Genomic DNA, 21,471 nt, shown 5'->3' with positions numbered 1-21,471 from the left:
TACATGGGATATTGCAATACACAATGTTTTACCGATAAGACACTTTTACACATATCACACACAAATGTATCAGCACGTTTCAGAGTTTCAGTAAGTAGCCATGTGTTAACCGAGTAGGACCAATTCGGAGGCGAGTGAAAAATAATTGTTCTCTTCAATTTTTTATATTTAATACTAATTGTACTACTTGGCTGGGAGTACTTTCGTCTATCCTGCCATATTGTAGTAGTCGTTTCTTTAAAATATACTTTTAGGTCGGTATGTAGAGATTTTATGTTCTCTTCTGCATTTGGGTTAGTAGGTGCATTTGTTGTAAATTTATCAACAACCTCGTTACCTTCGATCCCAGATACAATTCACTTCAATTTTAAGGGAAATAAGCCACAATTGAAGGTTAAAGTAAGTTTATTGACGTTTCAATTTCCACTTCGGAAATCGTTCTCAAAATACAAACAATAATAAATAAAATCAATTTATTAATGTTTGTATTGAGTGGAAATTGAAGCGTCAATAAACTTACTTTAACCTTCAATTGTGGCTTATTCCCATTAAAATAGTAATTACTTTAAAATGCCACAAGAAAATAGCTTCAGAACAATAACAATGAACTTCATTTTTCGTATTTTCTGCATATCTAATTCCTTTTTAATAATGAGTAGTGGATGATCATAGAAGAATTAGTGTAATGCCATTATTGAGCTGAGAGAATCTGTAGGTAATAATGATATTTCTCTTTTTATTTTTATTTAATATCAGAACTAGTGCTTTTTGTATGACAAACAGTTCAGCAGAGAACGTTGTTGTATGTAAAGATGAATTATAGGCTGCTGTGTAATCTGATGAATATATTGCTGTCCCAGTTTCGTCCTCGTTTTTGTGGGCATTGGTGTAAACTTTGAAACAGCTACCATATTTGCTTAGTATTTTAAGAAATTCTTGATTAATTTGACTTGCTGGCGTTCAGATTTTTTTAGGTGCAATAACTGGTATCAGTAGAGGGAAGGCGAATTATCAAAGGAGGAGAGGTTTGCATTGACGAAATATAGTAGGTGTCTTTTGTAAGTTTGTAGGCGATAATAGAAAGCATAGACAGTTCGATTTGAAGTTTGGAAATAACTTTTAAAGCGGTCAGCGAATACATTGTGTATTACTGGATTATCTTGATTCAGTCGCATAGCGATTTCCACTTGAGACAAACCTTCCTGTTTCTAAAGCTGGAACCTAGCTGTTCAGGTTGCACAGTCTCTAATCGTCGTAAAGACATATCACTAAACTAAATTTTATTTTAACTAATCTAAGTTTTATTGGAACCACGGTAATAAAAAAATAAGCTAAAATTTAAACCAGATTTTTATTTACTGAGAAAACAAGTAAAAAATGTAACAATAAAACACTGAAAACTTTGTTTTCAAAACTTCCACACAATTTATTTTAAATTCTTATCACTACAGCTGTTTCGGCTGATTGCCTTTCTCAAGTGGCAACAAGTAAAATAACCAACGAAAAAAAATTAGTATGTAAAAAGCATTTGTTACTGCAAAGCATTTTTTGACTTTATACTACGAGCACGTTCTGCTTATCGAACGCATTAGAATTGGCATTATGATAATTATATTTTATTTTTTTATTTTTTGACTTAACTGTGAGCATATTTTAATTATATTTTTCTTATTTAAGGGGAAAAAGATTTGATTGGGGTCTAGGCCAACTGGATGCATTACTTGATCGAAAAGAAATTACTGGGTCACACTTCTTAGTGCTGACGAACTTTGGAGATCACGCTCTACATCATTTTTTTCCAACTTTGGACCACGGTCAACTTCAGCAGCTTTATCCAATTTTTAAAAAAGTTCTTAATCAATTCAATGTTGACTTAAGAATGGTTTCTCAAATAGAAGCAATTAAGGGCAGCTTTCAGCAACTTTTAAGGGTTAAACCAAATCCTAATCCCACAGATCTGTTTAAATATTCAAACAATAAATAACTACTTACGTAACATATACTTATAATTACCAACTTGTAAAAAGTTTGGGATATTGTTAGAAAATGTTTAAACGCAATTTATTTTCAAACGCAAATGAGAAACAAATTAAAGTTTTATTTTAAAATAACTTAAAATCAGTGCATCTCTTTTATGTCAAAACTCTACTAACTCTTTTCTGAACAATAGAAACGTTTAAAGTTCTTAGGTCTTATAAGAGTCCTTATATCACTCGATTAATTTTTAATATAAATATTTTTTTTAGTTGTGACATCCACCTGATTCAATAACTGTTTGTATATTTTCCACAAAATTGTTAAACAAGTTTTGCTTGATTTTTATTCAAAGTTAAGCCATTATATACGTACTCTTATTATTGAATAATTTTAAGGAGTTACTATTATGTATCTTTTTACATACTCTAGACCTGGGGGGATAGTGAGGAAGTCTAGAAGTTGGATATAATTTTGGGTAGAATAAAATCGACCCAAAGGGACGTTTAATCTTGGAATTAAAAGAGAAATGAAGAATTACAGATCCAAGTATATTCACTTTGCAAACCGACACTCAGGTATTTTGAAGGACACAACCGCGAGCTTTGGGAAGTGAAATTTTATATCTAGCATGAAAGATTTTGAGATAAAAAAAATGGGAAATTGAAACGTAGCAACTGAAAGGGGCAGAATTTGGTACTAAAATAAAAAGGGCGAAAAATAAAGGGCGCTACCTTATCTTTTTTTCGAGGGACACGACGGATAAGGAAAACTTAATATTTTACATGCAAGGGGATTGGTTAAGAAAGATACAAAAAAAGGAACGAAGAGTGTGAGAGAAATTAAACAATATAAATTTCTTATCAACCAGCTGTTTTTATTACAGGTGTAAGATAAATTTAACTGGACATAATCACTTGCATCTTTTAAACAAATGTCCATTTCAAAGTTATACTTTTTATATCTTTATCTAATGTTAAATATTAACTTCTCTCGATGACCTAGTAAAAATATTTGTATGAAAGATAATCTAAGTAAAATAAACTATTTAAAACAAATTACAATTAAAATTTACCTTGGTCATTATCATATCATGATATGCAGTTATGAGAATTTACGCTTCATATAATCTACGTACAAATTTTGTGTTGTACATAAAAAAAAAGGTTATTTAAAAATACTAAAAAAATTACCTATAAAAAAAGAAGCACTGCACTAAGTAAATATAAAAAAATAAAAATAATGCCAGGTGCATTGCCTTCTATCCATCAGAGAAAAAATTCAGCATTGTGATTGAATCTGCTGTGGCAGGTCACAAAAAAAAAGAACGTGGCATATGGAGAATGCCGACAAAGGTGAATACTTCTTATAGCGTGTTATTATTATATGTAGGTTAATGAAATTTTTTGTATGCCAATTACTAAATTGTTAATATTTTTTATAAAAATACTACACATTCAAGTTCTTTAAAATTTAAAAAATCATAAATTTTTAAGTTTAATGATTTTAGTATTTTCAAAATTTGTTAAATATAATATAAAATTTATTAATTATATACATTTTCAATTATATACAATTAATTAAATATTAATCAATATAAAATATTTTATTAAGCCGCAAAAATAATCCATACATGATAAAAATGTTGTTAATTTCATATTTCCAACGAAAAAAAAATTAAACAAAAGAATTTCGGTAAATTGGCATTATATTCGCAAAATAACTGCTTGTTCCAACATATAGTTGTTATTAGGGCTCATACGGCTGGATCGCTTTGGCTTGAATTTTAAATTATTTGTATAAGATGAAATAGATTTAAATAAAATAAACTAAATTAAAATAAAATGCAAAACAATACACTACAGTACAGTACACTAACATACAGTAGGTACAATAAAATAAAATATAAAGTAAAATGTAAAATATGAAATAGAATATAAAATATATTAATAAATTAAATTAAAAACCATCTCTCAAACCATAAGAAAGCTATGTTTCCCTAACACGGTAACTCCCGGAGAGCCAAATTTGTTCTTATATGTCTATTAAAATGATATATAATAATAACCAAAATTGACAGTCTTATTTTAACCTCTGTGGAGTGCGGATGTGTTAAAAATAATTTTCTTTGCTAAATAATAATTAACATTTATCGAATTCTCATTAAAATCTAATTATCGCTTAATAAGTATTTTAGTTGATTGGAACCAAATTTGATATTTTGATAAAATTATCTAGCTTTATAAAACATAAAATATTTGTGTAAAGTGCAATAAATAAATTAATTAGTGGGTGATAAGCTGAAAAAATGGACGATGAACCACCCCTGGACAAGGGTTGAACAGTGGATGATGGAGGAGCAAGCGTAGATATGGTTACGTTTAACACCACGACAACCAACAATCAAGATGGTAAAAATACAACTGATAAAGATAAGGACACACCTTTAAATAGCAAGCAAAAAAGTAAGGTTTTCAATCTACAAAAACCAAACCTGTATTCAGATTTTGTCTACGTATTTATTGAAAATACCAATAATGAAAATATAGGTAAATTACATCCTATGGCAGTCGGTCATATTTGCATAAAAAATTAAATATTCAAAATATTGTAAGAATTGATAGAGTAAGCAAAAACAGAATTATGATTCAATTAAAAACAATTAAAGACGCCAATAAACTAGTGGCTAATGATCAATTAAAAAACGAAAATTTAATTGCTTATATTTCAAATAATTTATTATCGAGGAAGGGTGTTGTTAATAATGTTGATACTTCTTATGACGAGCAATATCTTTTTACAAATTTTCTATCTGCGGTAACTACACTGCGCGTCACGAAAAAGAGGCCACCTAAAATGTTTGCCATTTTTTAATTTTTACGAATCATACCACAAAGTGATTATCATTATATGTTTGTGTAATGTTTAAGAATATGTTCTAAAGCTGTATGCAATCATTTTTTAAATAACAAATGTCAAAAAATAACTTCTTCCAAAATAATGATTTTATTGAAAAATAAACAAAAATTAACATTGTACATTTTTTCTGTTTTCTTTATAAAATTACAATTAAGTCGTGATTATTAATACTGATGTCGTTTTGAGGAAAAGCTTCCCATTCTTCCATGAGCGCCAACCGAAGCTGCTCACGATTTATTTGAGCGGGTATTCTGTTTCTTACCCTTCGTTTGAGTTGGTCCCAAACATGTTCAATTGGGTTCAAATCTGTACTTTCAGCTAGCCAGTTCATTTTTGGCACACCGACAGTTTCCAGATATTGCGTTACCATCCTGGCTACGCGTGGCCGCGCGTTGTCTTGCATAAAAATAAACTTTTCGCCGACAAACCCAGCAAAAGGCATTACATGCTCGTCTAGAATTTCTGTAATGTATTGGTTTGCATTCAACGCTCGTCTATTAATAAATACGAGATTATAGTAAATTCATTTAACAGAAAAGTAGCGGTCAACAAATGCATGCACATAACACGCGAAACCCTATGTTTATATAATTGTACAGGGTTGTATTAAGATTCTAGCATCCTATACCATCTGAATTTGAAATGAATTAATTTATAATTTTTAGGATTACTGTTAAAATAATAGTAATCAATGATTAATCTTTCAAAGAAGTATACTTAAATAATATTTTTGTAAACTGTCATTCACACATCATTAGTTAATTGTGGTATTAATCAAAAGGCAAAAAATAGAAAGTTGTTTTTATACATTTTACGCTTTAAATCCAATATTTGGAAATAAGTAATAATATTATCATTAATGATATAAAAAGAGACCTCTTCTTGTGTAAAAGTTCGGGAAAATACTTATACATAATTATAGGGTAGATAGAGTTACCTATACATTTAACATTACATTAACATTAATAAATAAAATTTATTAAGTCGACGTTTCGATATCGATTTAACATTTATTTGTGTCAGCAGAAACGAATGTATATTTAGAAGAATTGTGACATCACTATTTTTGACTTGACGGTTATGTCGAAGATGGTTCGAGATATCAAAATGCCGCTTTCAGATTTTGATTCAGGAGACAAAACTATATATGAATCCATCGATAGATCATCCCCAAAGTATTGCATAGGCGACAACGCACAAACGAACATACTTTGCGGATGTAAAACGAAAGTTTTTCGTTGAAAATGATGAAAAAAACTTTTTACTATTACATATAAGTAATATCGAATTACGAAAAATAAGTACTGGAAAAGTAGATAGGTACAATGAGTAAAATGGGTTACAGTTTTTCATTTTTAAAATATTCCATTTTGTTAATGTAATTTCGAATTATTTCGTATCTTTTATTTATCATTGCTACTCATTTCCACATCAAAAGCTAGATCCACCTTCAACCGGATGGGGGCCTTCTTCAAGAGCCACAACCTCTCTCTTGGTATAAAAGTAAGAATGTTGCGATGCTACCTACGTCTTCTCTGTTCTTTTTATGGTGTTGAATCGTGGACCTTGAACGAAGATATATGCAGAAAATTGGAAGCATTTGAGATGTGGCTAGATCGGAGAATACTTAAAATCCCGTGGACTGACCAAGTCACCAATGAGGAGGTCCTCAGAAGAATGAAGAAGAACCGAGAGGTACTGATCTACATCAAATCTCGAAAGTTACAGTACTTTGGACACATTATGCGAAATGAATCCACATCCGGACTGTATATAGTTTAAAAACTTGTGGAAGATGGAAAATCACATATTATGCAGTAGGATGTCCTTTTTTTGTTTTTTGTTGTTTTTGTCACAGGTTCTTACAAGGTTAAGACCTAAAGGTCTTTATTTTGTAAGACCTTTTATTTACATACATATATAATGATCAACATATCACCTCACTAAAATGATAGTGTCAAAAGGAAAAGATGAAGACAGACAGTACCCTGGATGTAAGCGGAAAACTTCTTATTGGCGATATCTATATTATTGTTTTTTAACAAAACAAACTCTTTGCTGGGCCTGAGGATGAGGCAAATATTGTAAGCCTCGAAACCGATCGCTTCTGTAAAACTTTGAAAGTAAATATTAGATTGTGAGTATTGACCTTTTTAATATATTTGTTCAATTATGGACTCACACTTGCAACCCTTTTATCATCATAATAATTATTATAATACAGTCAAAATAATATTAAATTTACTTACTTCAGTTGAGAGAAAACAGCAAACACCTTAAAAATGTTCACAGTTCTAAGTTTATTTAAATAACACTATAATTATAAACCAACACTATAAATATACCAACACACATATATAGAGCTATTAAAAGTAAAAATTATATTTATATAATTCAACAGACATAAATATGATTCGTAAGGATTACTGAATCCATATCTGTTAAAACTGCAAATTATGCGTCTTTGTTAAGAGGTGTAGATTGTCGTTACTTGTGAGTTTCTACTTGTTACTTTTGATACGCTTTTGTATATAATCAGTTACAGTATAAGTGATTTTGTAACAAGTAGATACCTCTTCAGCATCTCTAGATACTTGGAATGAATATATCACGCGTCCCTAGTTTGTTTATTCTACTTTTCTGTTAGGCGAATATGGTATAGTACGGTTCTCGAATGAAATTCCTGCCCAAAACATTACCGAACCTCCTTCAAAAGCAACACGTACTCGTCGAACACAAGCAGCATATCGTTCCCCACGTCTTCTATATGTTTTGATGCGACCATCTAAGCCATAAAGAACCATCCTGGACTCATCACTAAACAAAACATGTTTCCAATCTTCTACCGTCCAATGCTCGTGGTTTCTAGCAAACTGTAGTCGGCGTTGTCGATGTGCTGCTGTTAACAAAGGTCATGTTGCTGGGCAGCGAGCCCTTAGACCAAATTTGCTCAACCTTCTTCTCACAGTAGAAGTCCACCCGAGAGCATTTTGAAAACGGTAGATTGATCTAGCCGTAAAGAACCGATTTTGCTAAAAAATGCGTTGTAAAGAACGGTCTTCTCTGGTCGTCGTGATTCTTCTCGGCCCTGATCCTGCTTGTCGTTCGTGAGATCCAGTGTCTACGAATCGATGGTAAATGTTTTGAACCATACAACGACTGACTCCAAGCTGTCTGGCCACTTCTCTTTGACTCATTCCATTATTAATCAAAGTAACAATTTAAGCAGATCTAACAAATCTCTTTGAACAACTGTACACTAGTGAAAGGTTTTTGAAAAATAGAATAGCCATATTCCAAGAAAAATAAGGTACAAACAACACGTGCATTATCCGAAGTCGTAAAACTGATATCAATTCTGCAAATTTATTACCCTTAAGTGTTCTGTCGGCACCGTTTCTGGTGCCTAAAAGACGCTAAAATTGTTTTTGCGTTGTGGGAATTTTGTTACAATAGAATAAATTGTATAAACTTAAAGTTATTGAAAAATTTTACAAAATTCTAGGTGGCCTCTTTTTTGTGACGCGCAGTGTATTACTGAGATTCGGAAAATCAAGCGAAAGATTATTTCTGATGGAGAAACAATATTTGTCCCTCGACAAACATTATATATATACTTTCGAAATACATTCGAGGGTAACATGTTACTCTCAAACATCTTCATTAAATCTGTATCTTGTCCAGTTGAACCTTATATTCACAATGTTACACAATGTTACCGGTGTCTTAAATATGTTCATGTAGCGAAGCAGTGTCGTAACACAGTGGCTCTTTGCATAAACTGTGGTAAAACAAAAGATGAAACTCATTCATGTCGGGATCCACAGGATAATTGTTGTATTTATTATTATTTCCATCTCTCTCTGTTGTTCTCTGTTGTTCCATTCTCCATCGTTTAGTCCTCTCTTACTCATGGCGTCGTCTACTTCGTTCCTCCAGGATTTTCGGGGTCGTCCTCTTTTCCTCCTTCCTATGGGGCTCCATTCGGTTATTCTTTTTATCCATCTGCTGTCGCTAGCTCTTCTTACATGTCCATACCACTTTAGTCTTTTTTGTTCTATATATGTTAGTATGTCTGTTTCTATTGATGTTCTTTGCTTTATTTCGTCATTACTTCTCCTATCCATTCTTGTTACTCTGCAGCATCTTCGCAGGCATTCCATCTCTGTTGCTATTATCTTACTGCTGTTTTTCTTGTTTATGATCCAATTTTCGGCCCCATATGTCATAATACTTCGCACTAATGTTTTATAAATCTGCGTTTTTGTCTTCATATTTAGATGTCTATCCCACCATACTGAGTTAAGTTGTCGGATTGCTGTTCTTGTTTGTCCTAATCTTTGTGTAATTTCTTCCTCTGTTGTTGCCTTTTTCGTGATTATAAACCCCAGGTATTTGAATTTATCCTTTCCTTTGATTGTTACGTTGTCATCAATCTGTAGATCTTCTATGTCTTCTTCACTTGTAGATAGGTACTCTGTTTTCGCGAGGTTAATATCTAGGCCAGCCTTGGTATATTCTTCTTGTAGTTTCTTCATCATGTAGCTGAGGTCGTCTTGGTCTTGTGCAATCACTACTTGATCGTCTGCAAAACTTAACGTATATAGGTATTCGTTCCGTACCGGTACTCCCATGCCTTCCCATTTTCTTTTCCATGTAGTTAAGGCTTTCTCTAAGTATATTTTGAATAGGGTTGGAGATGTGGAACAACCCTGCAGGAGCCCTTTTGTTGTGGTGAAGTCTCCTATGATTCTTGTTCCCATTTTAATGTAAAACAAATTCACATTAATCTATCTCTAAATCGTGTCCAACATATATAAAACAAAGTGAAATAAAGAAGAAAATGGCTGAGGAGAATTTAACTTTTACGGAAGCAAGAAATTTAAAAAAAAAACATCATATGCTTCAGCATTAAAAGTTAACAATAAATTTCAAGCTTTATCTTATTTATCAGAGGAAGAGTTTCCCCCTTTGCCCACACGAAGGCCTAATATCAAAAATCCTAGACAACCTTTTTCATCGCAGTCAACTAATTCTATTACCTTACAAACAGGGCGAAATCACAACGCTAGTCAGTTAACAGAAAGCGAAAAGCCACATCTTCCATTCAGATATCAAATCCCCCTCCAATGTTCCCATTTAATTTTGGACCCGATAAACCTATTAATATACCACCAACAGAAAATTTTGAATCTGATATGCCAGATGAATTTATTAAAGGATTTTTCACTGTCTTTCAGAAAGTACTAAGTGAAGTAAAATCTTTTGAAGAACTCTCAGCCATCGATGTAAATTTTATTAAAAATATTGCGTTTAATTGTAATGAAAGTATACCTGATAATGACGACATATTCTAATCTTAACCAATTAAAAATTTGTCAGTGGAACGCACGTTCCGCTGTATCCAATAAACATAGCTTAGTAAAAATATTATCAGATTATGATGTTGATATTGCTCTTATATCAGAAACATGGTTTAAACCAAAAGTATCTTATACATTTTATGGATATTCTATTGTGCGAAAGGATAGGATAGATGGTATCACGAGTGTCGCTATTCTTATAAAAAATAATATCAGCTTCAAAGAAGTATTTCTTAATAATGTAGTAGACGGTATGCAAGTATGTGCAGCAGAAATTTTTGTTTCTAAAAACTTATCCATTAATTGTGTTTCTGTGTATTGTCCTCCAAATGTTTCAGTTACTGTACACAATTTTTCCAATATTTTTAATGATATAAATGGTACATCAATAATTGAAGGAGATTTAAATTAGTAAAAATAAAGTAAATGCATTAAATCAAAATAACCTGGTAATTTTAAATGATGGATCACCTACAAAAATATCTCGGTCGGGTCAAAATTCTTCTGTCGATTTAACACTAGTATCTCCAGATATCGCGGATAAAACTAACTGGACGGTGGTAACAGATACTCTTGGATCGGATCATTTTCTCATTCTTATGAAACTTAGTATATTGAGGGAACAGCTTAGCAACACAGTACAACCAAAAACCAAATGGAACACTAGAAAAGCTAACTGGATGGAATACGAACGAATGTGCATTTTATATTTTAATAATAAACCGCGCAACTACTAAATGTAAATGATAAATATAAATATTTCATGGAAGGCATTGAATATGCTGCTACATGTTCAATTCCAATCAATAAGCCTTGTAAAAGAGCCAAACTGTCACCACCTTCTTGGTGGGATGATGAATGTGATGAAGTCGTTCGTTATAGAAAAGAAGCTTTAAATAATTATATCAACAATAGTAATATAGAAAATTATATACAGATTAAAGAAAAAATGGCAACATCAAAAAAGTTTTTAAAAAACAAGGCTAAGAGTTACTGGATTAACTACTGCGCTAAACTTAACAAAAATACTCCGTCTAAGGAAATATGGCAACAAGCAAAAAAATGCAAAGAATTCCCGCACCTAAGCCTAAATGTAGTAACTATGACTGGACAGAAACTTTTTTGCAAAATATCACACCATGTTCAGCAGATCAGGAAGTAATGGATTTAATAGATAATACAGATGTTCAAAATGATATATTTAATTATCCTTTGAAATTTACGGAACTACAATTTGCATTAAAAAGTACTAGTAACACAGCTCCAGGTATAGATCAAGTTACATACGATATGTTGTGGAATTTACCAACTGTCGGTAAATTATTTCTTTTGGAAATTTTTAACGATATTTGGTTATATAACGCTGTCATTGAGGAGTGGAAAAATGTTTTAATTGTACCAATCCCCAAACCACACAAAAATCCCAACCTTGCAGAATCTTACCGGCCTATTTCCTTGTTGTCCTGCGTTATGAAAACTTTTGAACGGATTATTAAACACCGGTTAGAATTTCATTTGACTAGCACTGCCTTTTTTCCGTTGGAACAATTTTATTTTAAAAAAGGGTTTAGTACTATTGACGTAGTTTCTTATTTAACAACAGACATTCAGTTATGTTTTTCAAATAACTATTACTTAGATGCTGCATTACTCGATATCGATATATTATCTTAAGAGAAAAATTGCTTCAGGCAGATATCCCTGCGAGAGTGTGTAATGTCTTATGCAATCTTTTAACACAAAGAAAAGTTTATGTAAGGTCAAACAACAATTCTGTAATAGGTCCCAGACGATCATCCACAGGTTTACCACAGGGCTCCGTTATTTCTCCCCTTTTGTTTAATGTTTTTACAAAAGAAATACACGAGGAAAAAAATAATTATAATATTATACAGTATGCTGATGATTTTGTCGTTTATAACACTAATAAAAAATTAGAAGTAGGCATAACTGAGCTCACGTCACATATACAACTAACTACTTTGAAATTTGAATCGTTAGGTTTTTCTTTAACCCCTCAAAAATCTAGTGTTACCATCTTTACAAGACATAATCTACCCAATATTGATAACATAAATGTAAATGGTACCTTATATCCAGTATCAAATAAGGTAACTTATCTTGGAATTATTCTTGACAAGAAGCTTAGCTGGAAACCATTTATACAAAGTATAGAATCAAAATGTTTAAAAGGCATAAATTTTTTAAAATTCATAAGGAGAACCTGGTGAGGAGCAGATCCAAAATCGTGTTTAACTTTTTACAAAGCCTTTATTAGGTCCTTCTTGGATTACGGATGTATGTTATATGGATCAGCCAGTCCTTACATTCTAAAACGACTGGAAATAATTCAAAATATTTCCTTAAGACTCTGTTTAGGTGAAATGTGTTCAACGCCTCTGGAACCACTTTGGATTGAAGCACTAGAACCACCATTATTTTTACGAAGGGAATGGTTAGCAGAAAAATTTGTTATTAAGTCTTTTTTTAAATCGTACTCTGTTAGATAAAATAGCCTTATTAAATAACCACGATTTAACTAACACGTACTGGACAAAAAACCTTCTCCTCCATTATGTATGGCTTTTAGAAATACAAGTAAGTAGTTAAAATAGTGATTAAAAAAGAACTATTTCAGTCGAAAAATATGAATTCTTTGTCATGTTGGAACCACTAGAAATTAATATTCCTGTATACAATGAAAATTTTGTTGATAAGTAAAAATATATTAAGCGCCTGCATATCAAATCTGTCAGATTTTCTGGAAATATATACCGATGCATCAAAACAAAATAATGGTACGGGATGTGCATTCTATATACCATCAACAAACGTTCAAGAAAAATTTAAACTTAATAATAATACTTTAATTTTTTCTGCAGAAGCGATTGGTATTATTAAAGCCTGCGATTATGTCGAAAAAAACAAGTTCAAAAAATACATTTTTTGAGTGATTCCTTATCTGTTGTTAAATGCATCGCTAATCCAATTAATGTGATGGCTACTAATACAAATCCTTTTATTAGAGAATTAAAAGTAAGAATTCATAAAATAAAAAAAGTCAATACGAATTAAAATTCACTTGGGTAAAAGCTCATATAGGACTTCGTGACAATGAAGTTGCAGACTCCTTAGCCAAAGAAAGCGTTACAACTGGAGAATATATCAACAACATTTTAGGTGCTCAAGAATATTTAATGATATATATATATATATATATATATATATATATATATATATATATATATATATATATATATATGTATATATATAAGGTTCTTGAACTCCCAAGTGGAGCATAGAGCTTCAGTGAAAACGCGCCATCGGGTTCTATTTTGGAGTAAGGCCTTCACCTCATTCCAAGACTTTCCTTGACCTCTTATCTCGTCCATGATGGATCTTCTCCAAGTTTGTACTGGGCGACCTCTTTTTCTTTTCCCTTGGGGATTCCACTCTAGGGCAGTCTTTGCGATACTGGAACTATTTTCTCGGAGTGTGTGACCGATCCAACCCCACTTTTTGGACTTAATTTCATTTTGTACCCTCTTTTGTTCGGTCAGGTGTAGCAGATCTTTGTTTCTGATGGTGTTAGGTCAGAATATACAAACAGTTCTTCGTAGACATTTGTTAACAAAGACCTGCAGTTTGTCTGTGAGGGTTTTGTCACTTTCCAGGTTTCACATCCGTAGAGTAGAACAGACATGACATTTGATCGGAATATTCGGATCTTTGTCCTTGTAGTATACTCACCAGATCTCCAAACAGGGTTGAGCGTGCTGAAAGCTTGTTGGGCTTTTCGTATCCTCATACGAATATCGTCTTCTGTACCTCCGTTTTCTGTTATGACACTTCCAAGATACGTAAAGTTTTCCACATTTTCAATCTGCATATTGTCGATAGTAAATAGCGTATTGTTCCTTGCATTTATTCTCATGGACTTGGTTTTACTAATATTGATTTTCAAACCTATTTTATTGGCTTCAGTGGAAAGTGTTGTCAATTGGTAAGAAAGATCTTGGAACCTTTGACCTAATAGGCAGATATCGTCCGCGTATTCTAGATCGCTTAGGCGTGTGGTTAACGTCCATTGTATCCCTCTTGTGTCGGAGTCTAGTTTGGAGAGAACATAGTCTATAGCTATGTTAAAAAGAAACGGAGAAAGCACGCATCCCTGTCTAACTCCAGTAAGTACGTCGAATTCGTCACTGTTGATCCCATTCTGTGTCACGCTGCATTTCGCATCAGTATATAGTGACTTTATAATAGAAATTATTTTTTGCGGGATGTTTCTTAGCTCTAAAATTTTCCATACAGCAGCATGAGACAAGCTATCAAAGGCACGTTCCATTCAACCGATTGTTCCATTATTACCCTCACAGTATTAATGTGGTCTATGCAGGAGGATTCTGGTCTAAAGCCTGCTTGATTAGCTCGAAACTCAACCTTGTTTGTTATTCTTTTCAGTATGATGGTCGTGAAAATTTTATTTATGACAATAAGCAAGGTTATTCCTCTCCAATTTTTGCACAGTGTGAGGTTGCCTTTTTTTGGAAGCTTGATAATGTTACCTTTTTTCCAGCCCGCTGGAATGTGGTTTGTTTCCCACACCTCACGGATTATGGGGAGCAAAAGTTCAGCAGTTAAATGCGGATCAGCTTTAAGTATTTCAGCATCAATGTTATCGATTCTTGTGACTTGTTGTTTCTTAGAGATTTGATAGCTGCTTTTATCTCCGTTTTGGAAGGGGCCTCGCAAAAAATATGCAAGTCTATATTCTGCGGGTTTTCGACAATTTCGTCTGCGTTATCTCTGGGAATACCTAGCATCTCCTGAAAATGCTTCTTTCATCTCTCTACTCGGTCATCTGTTGTAGTAAGTAATTCGCCTGTCTTAAATCTTACAATGTTCGAACAGTTGGACCGTTTTTGTGTTAGTCGTCTAGTAATTTGGTAAAGCTCCCTAGTTCTGTTGTGTTGTGCAGCTGTTTCTGCTTGTTTTGCCAGTTCTTCGACCCACCTTCTTTTGTCTCTTCTTGTTTTTCTTTTAACTGATTTATTTTTTGTTTGATATTCCTGTTGTCGGTGTGCTCTCCTTTCTACAGTTCTTGCTTGCAGGATATCTTTTTTTCGTTGTTTTCTTTTCTCGATAAGATTCCATGTTTCATCTGATATCCATTCCTTTCTATCTTTTTTTTACCCGTTTGTCTTCAGCTATTTCTGTCAAAACATCTGCGAAATCTTCCCAGCTATTTATTTCACATTCTCTTGTTTTGAGTTGAAGTTTCTCTCTAAACATATGTCTTCCTGGGACCGTTTTTAGTTTATCTAGATTGTATGTTGGTGTTTCGCGTGGTTTTGTTTTTTGCCATCTTGATTTTAATGGTACCAATTACGAGATGATGGTCACTTGCGATGTCTGCTCCTCTTTTATTACGTACATCAAGAAGAAATGATCTCCATCTTATTGATATAGCGATGTGGTGTATTTGATTTTCTCTTGTATGGCCAGGTGCAGTCCATGTTACCTTGTGAATATTTTTATGTGGAAAGATCGTTCCACCAATAACTAAACTATGACTGGAACAAAAATTTGTAAAGCGCTCTCCGTTTTCATTCATCATTCCTAGGCCATGTTTGTCCATTACGGTTTCTAAGTTAATATTGTCTTCTACAACTTTAGCGTTCATATCGCCCATCACTATTAATATATCACCTTGGTTTACTTGTTGGGTCGTTTGTTCTAGTTGTTCGTAGAAAATGTCTTTGTCTTCGTGGAGAGATGTGTTTTTGGGAGCATAGCATTGAATCACTGTTATCTTACGGTATCTGGTATAAAATCTGGCAGTCATAATTCTATCATTAATGGGTTTCCATGAAATAAGGCTTTTTTGGCTTGTTTGTTGAGTAAAAGACCCACTCCGCTCTCATCGCTCCCATTTTCTTTACCACTGTATAATAGGAGTTCTCCTGTTTGGGTATAGTGTTCACCATTGCCCAACCATCTTACTTCCGATAGACCGACAAAGCTTAATTTGTACCTATTTAACTCTTTTACAGCTTGAGCTAGTTTAGAAATCTCATACAGACTTTTAACATTCCAGCAACCAAATCGTGTCCGTGTTTTCGGTGATGCCAAGGTCGTCAACATGTGTTCCGTCCGATTTGTTTCTACCAAAGTTTCAGTAATAAGGTCAAATTTAGGATGGGTAGGTTGTTATTGGCCTTCCGCATCCGAGTCTGGTGTCGGGGCTGCCGACTGTAGCTTCCAGACAAGCCTCAGGGAGTAGTGGACTTGGAGATGGCAACGACATTTCCTCCGTTCAGGATGATAAGGTTATACCGCCTATACTCGGTCGTCAGAGCCTCGTTTGTGATAACAGGGTTCACCAACGGGAAGGTGAGGTTGACTGTTGAGTAGGAGAGGCCATTTGAGACGCATCACTACCCCGTTAGAACCCCATTTAATGATATCTAAGAGTAATTTTAAGGCAAAATGAGAATTGCATTGGAAAAACTATTGCGCTAATAACCTCACACGATATACACTATTACATCCAAGTATTCCGACAGATTTGTGGCACCAAGAATTTGATTTTACAAGAAATGATATTCTGACCATTTGTAGGCTGAAATTCGGACATGCAAGCTTTCCTCAACACTTATATAAAATCGGTGTAGTCAACACCGAACTTTGTGAAACTTGCAATGTGGTTTGCGACTTAGATTACATTTTTTATGCTTGTAGTAAATTTGAAATACAAAGACAACAACTTATTAATAGTTTATTATTGTAAAAATTATATCCCCCTTTCAATCTACTTTATTTGATATCATTGAATATGTACAAGGTATATAAAATTATTCTTAAGTTTATTAAAACGTGTAAATTAAAACTTTAGTGTAGGTGTTAAGCTCGTTACCTCTGTTTAATCGCCAAATATTTTACCTTTTTACCTATACTTTCCGTGGTCTACACTTTCTGTCTGTGAGTCACCTTGAATGACCCCTAGGTGGGAAAAGTAATCCTAGTTCCTCTCCCATCGTAGTCTTCTTTTAATTTCCAGAATTGTAGTGTATTTAGTTTAGTTAGAATAGGTTAATTTAAGTGAACATTATTACACATTTGCTGCTGGCTGGATGGGCACTTAGCCTGATTGCCAAGAAAAAAAAACAAAATTGAGTAATTAAACATAATAATGAAAATGTAAATGAGGAATAAATTCTTTATTACATTTAGCAAATTCTAAAAATTACTCAAAATCATTAAACAAAATTTTTAAGGAAAAAAATTAAGATTATTAAAATTAAAAAAAACTCAAATGTGTGGTGGTATTATAAAAAATATAGTAGAACTATTCAGTAATAAGCGGGTATAAAATTTAATCAACCTACATAATATGTGTATATTAATGTAATGTATGGTAGGGGAGAGTAGGGTAAAGTGGAATAGCTAAACTTTGAAATTAAATAAATTTTACATTTTTTGAAATAAGATTTTGTAAAAAACATATCTTATAACCGCAACGTTTATGATCATTATCTCGAAATATAAATTAAATTAAGTCAGTAAATTTTTTGTTATACGAGGGTTTGTCAGGCATTGTCTTTTTTCACTTTGCCCCACACGGTTGGGTAAAGTGAAATAGTTGGTGGGGTAATGTGAGATATAACTGGCATATATAAAAAGTCTTTAAAATGAAAATTAAAAAAAAAATAACACAAAAGTACCTATTCTAATATTCGTTGCAAATGATTATTTTAAAATAATAAAAACATATAAGAAAATTTAATTATTCGATGGCGAAGTCCAGAAAAATTGCTGGGAACGCCGACAATTGTACTTTTTAAAATAACACTGTCGTCAGGTATATCTGGAAACACAAATGAGTCCTGGTGATTTCTGTATGTCATATGCTTCTTCCTCGTAAATGTTTTCTAAACACTGCCCTTTAATTTTTCCAACAAATTTCATGGCTGTTTCCTTTCTTATCTCTGTTAAAATTACCACGACCTAATCATCTTTTTCAATATTCTTCTGTATTAAAGTAAATTCCTTATCTTTTCGACGAAGTAACTCTGTTGTTTTGAGTTCATTATCTAGTAAAATAAGTTCTTCTGAATCAGAATCCTGGCATATATTCGTGGACTCTTCGGAAGAGCTTTCAGATTCCATCGATGTTTTTCGGGACTTCATTTTTTAAGCTTTACTTTTAATATTTTCTTGGCTCAAATTTCGTTTAACATTTTTTACGGTTTTTGTATTTGGTTTTTCAAAACTCTGCTTTAGCTCTAACAAATACGGGGAAGATGTTAAAATAGCAGTTTTACCATGCCTACGTTTTCCACCCTTTTTTGTCAGTTTTGATGTTGCTTTTGGTAATAGAAGAATATAACTTGGACATCGTAATTCTTTTAAAGGAGATGTGTGTGAGCTGTCGGAAGTGTTCTTTACATTATAAAATAAACGACAAGAAATTGATAAATCACTCTTGCTCGGAGGTGTCTGGTCGTTTTCATTATTGTTACCTGCTGATGTTTCAAGGTTCAACTGTTTCTTTAGTTACCTGATTGTTTGAATCACGAGAAGCCGAAGGTTCACAACTCATTGGCTCAGGTTGAATAGAAGCTATTGCTGGAAAATAATCTGGGGTTTTTTCAAAAATATTTTTTCGTTCTGTTATTTGTGACGGTGCAAAATCTATGTCTGAAAATTTGGTATTATTGTATATATACCTGTTGACTTAAAACCATTTTATGCATTTGAGAGTGTGGGTGCCCTTGCATACGCTTTACCAAATATTTGACCTGCATCTTGTAATTCAATAAGTTTATTCGATTTGTTTCTCTGCCAGTTTCTAACCTCTTGAGTATAATAATTGCTTAAAGGATACATGAAACTTACGTCAAGTGGCTGGAGCTTGTGTGGAGCATTTTGTTGTCTTGCTGTTTCAATTAAAGCCAAATTTTTAACGTGTGTTGTCTAATATTAGGAGTAAAGGATCATTTTCAGTTGGATGTGTGTGTTTCAGAAAATGAGGGAACCAGATATTGCTCATTATTTCTTTATGGAAAGTCACAATACTTCCTGGAGACAATTTTATCTCGTAAATAGGATTTCTTCTCTGACAAGGAATAATAAGAAGAGGTGGAACGTAATGACCTGCAGCACTAACACAAATTTCGGCTGTAATTAGAGTGACTCTTTCACCAGATGTCAAGCTCCGCACCTGCTTTTTACCCTTTACGGATATAATTTTTGTTGGCTTATTTAGGACAGTAGTTATACCAGTTTCATCACAATTGTAGGTTTTGCTGGCAGAAAAAGCATATTTATCTTGAAGTTCAGCCAACAGAGCAAAAAATGTGTCGACAGAAACTTTATTAAAGCCAGAAGTTCTAGCTGCTGATGTGTTTTCTGGTGTTCTCAATGTCAGTTGGGGATGCCTTTTTAAAAATGGGTACAACCAGTCTTTACCAGCTAAACAGTTTTGTTTATGAAAGTTGTTTGAACTTTTATTAATTTCTGCATACGGGAAAACTAAACTTCTTAGTTCTAAATAAGAAAGACCAAAAAATAACTTATCCATACCAATAAGGTGGTCAACTAATGCTTTTTCCTGTTCCGGACTGAATACGGTTTGAAATCGGCCTAGCTTCTTTCTTGACGTATAATAAATGGTTAACTATAATTGTTTTTGTGTTTTATATTCAAAAATATGTTTAGTTAAACAAGATAGAAGATTTAGCAATTACATTAACCTGCAGATATTACAAATTGTCGCCCAAAAATGTATAAACAGTGATATTTTCAATAACACCGACAGACGACTGCCACAAAATGGTCGATAAGCACGTACTACTTCTAAACATTGACTGGATTGTAAACAGTGGCGGCTCCGTTCGCGGAACAATTTGAAAACGTGCTATTTCACTTTACCCCACTATTTCACTTTACCCTTGCCTTCCCTATTAGTATAGTATATATAGTATAGTAAAGTATAGTATAGTATAGTATAGTATAGTATAGTATAGAATAGAATAGTATAGTATAGCATAGTATAGTATAGTGTAGTAAAGTATACTGTGTATGTATAGCATAGTGTATTATTCATGTAGTGTATAGTAATGACGTGCTATAAGAAGTATTCACTTCTGTCAGCACTCCCCAAGTGCCACGCACCGTTTTTTTTTTATTAAATAAATTGTTACAATACTGAATTTAACATGCCTCGCAAATAATAATAATAAAGTAACTTTAAAAGAAACATTTAATCTGCTTATTAATTTCAGGACATTTACAATAATTTTCCATAGTTGAAAAGACAAAAATGCATTAGTGATTTTTTTTATTAAAAGAATACTATTGAAACTATTTCCTCGTAGATTTTTATATTAATTATTTATTGTGAATAAACCACAATTTTAATTAAAAACACTTACCTAAGTATTTCTGGCAATAGAAAATTCCAATCCATAATCCATAATCCCAATTCAATCATACACCATACATTTTAAAGTACAGGCAAGGTCTTTAAAGTGATATTGTCAGTATGTTTGAGATCAGTTTTTGGGACGACTTTATTGGAGGATAGAACATAGGATTACATGAAATCAACTTTAACTTAAGATTAGAAGAAATGGTACCATGCGACTGATCTTTAACATGTTGAGAATATTAAAACTGCTATATAAACAACAAGTCTTGCATTAACAATATTATTATTTTTATACTAATTAGGCATTGTTATTCTTTTTTTTTTTCAGTTTAGGCTAAATTATATAATAATACCGATATGATGTAAAATTAAATAAACGTAAAAAATTCATTCGTTGTTTTTATCTAAAAAAAAATTTGTAAAGCGATTTTCGAGTTTTTCGTTTTTTTTTTTTGCTTTTTTCAGCATTTTTCGAGATTTTCAAGCTTTTCGTTGTTTTTCGCATTTTTCAGCAATTTTGCGAACTTTTAGTGTTTCGGTGTTTTTCGGATAGAAGGAGACATACTATGGCCAGACAATTGTTACGGCCAGATTAAAATGTTAGCAGTATTATTTCTTTTGGGTACTCAATCTCAAAAGTATCCTCAAGTAAAAATTATCACTCAGAAGTTTCTACTAAAGGGTGTCACCCACATGGAGACATACATTGTTCACGCGCTGATCGAGCGAAAGAGAAACTTAACATGTCTATTTTAACGCCCTGGAACTAACTATTTATAA

The 21,471-nt window shown here is 32.7% G+C and overlaps 1 protein-coding gene across 2 annotated transcripts in view; it reads left to right on the top strand.

Moving 5' to 3' along the window:
* LOC140445539 (cytochrome b5-related protein-like) overlaps nt 1-21,471 on the top strand; it is a 553,029-nt gene that overhangs the window by 522,161 nt on the left and 9,397 nt on the right. The window contains exon 5 of one of the 2 annotated variants that reach the window (XM_072537635.1): nt 1,678-21,081. The exons of the other annotated variant lie outside the window; for it this stretch is intronic. Within the exon in view, the coding sequence (XP_072393736.1) occupies nt 1,678-1,984 (307 nt within the window). The 3' untranslated portion in view covers nt 1,985-21,081. Of the gene's footprint in view, nt 1-1,677; nt 21,082-21,471 lie in introns of those variants that run through there. 2 annotated transcript variants of the gene reach the window in all.

This window comes from Diabrotica undecimpunctata, chromosome 7 (genome assembly GCF_040954645.1).
Source record: "Diabrotica undecimpunctata isolate CICGRU chromosome 7, icDiaUnde3, whole genome shotgun sequence".
Lineage (NCBI taxonomy): Eukaryota > Metazoa > Arthropoda > Insecta > Coleoptera > Chrysomelidae > Diabrotica > Diabrotica undecimpunctata.
This window is presented reverse-complemented; position numbering and strand designations above follow the sequence as displayed.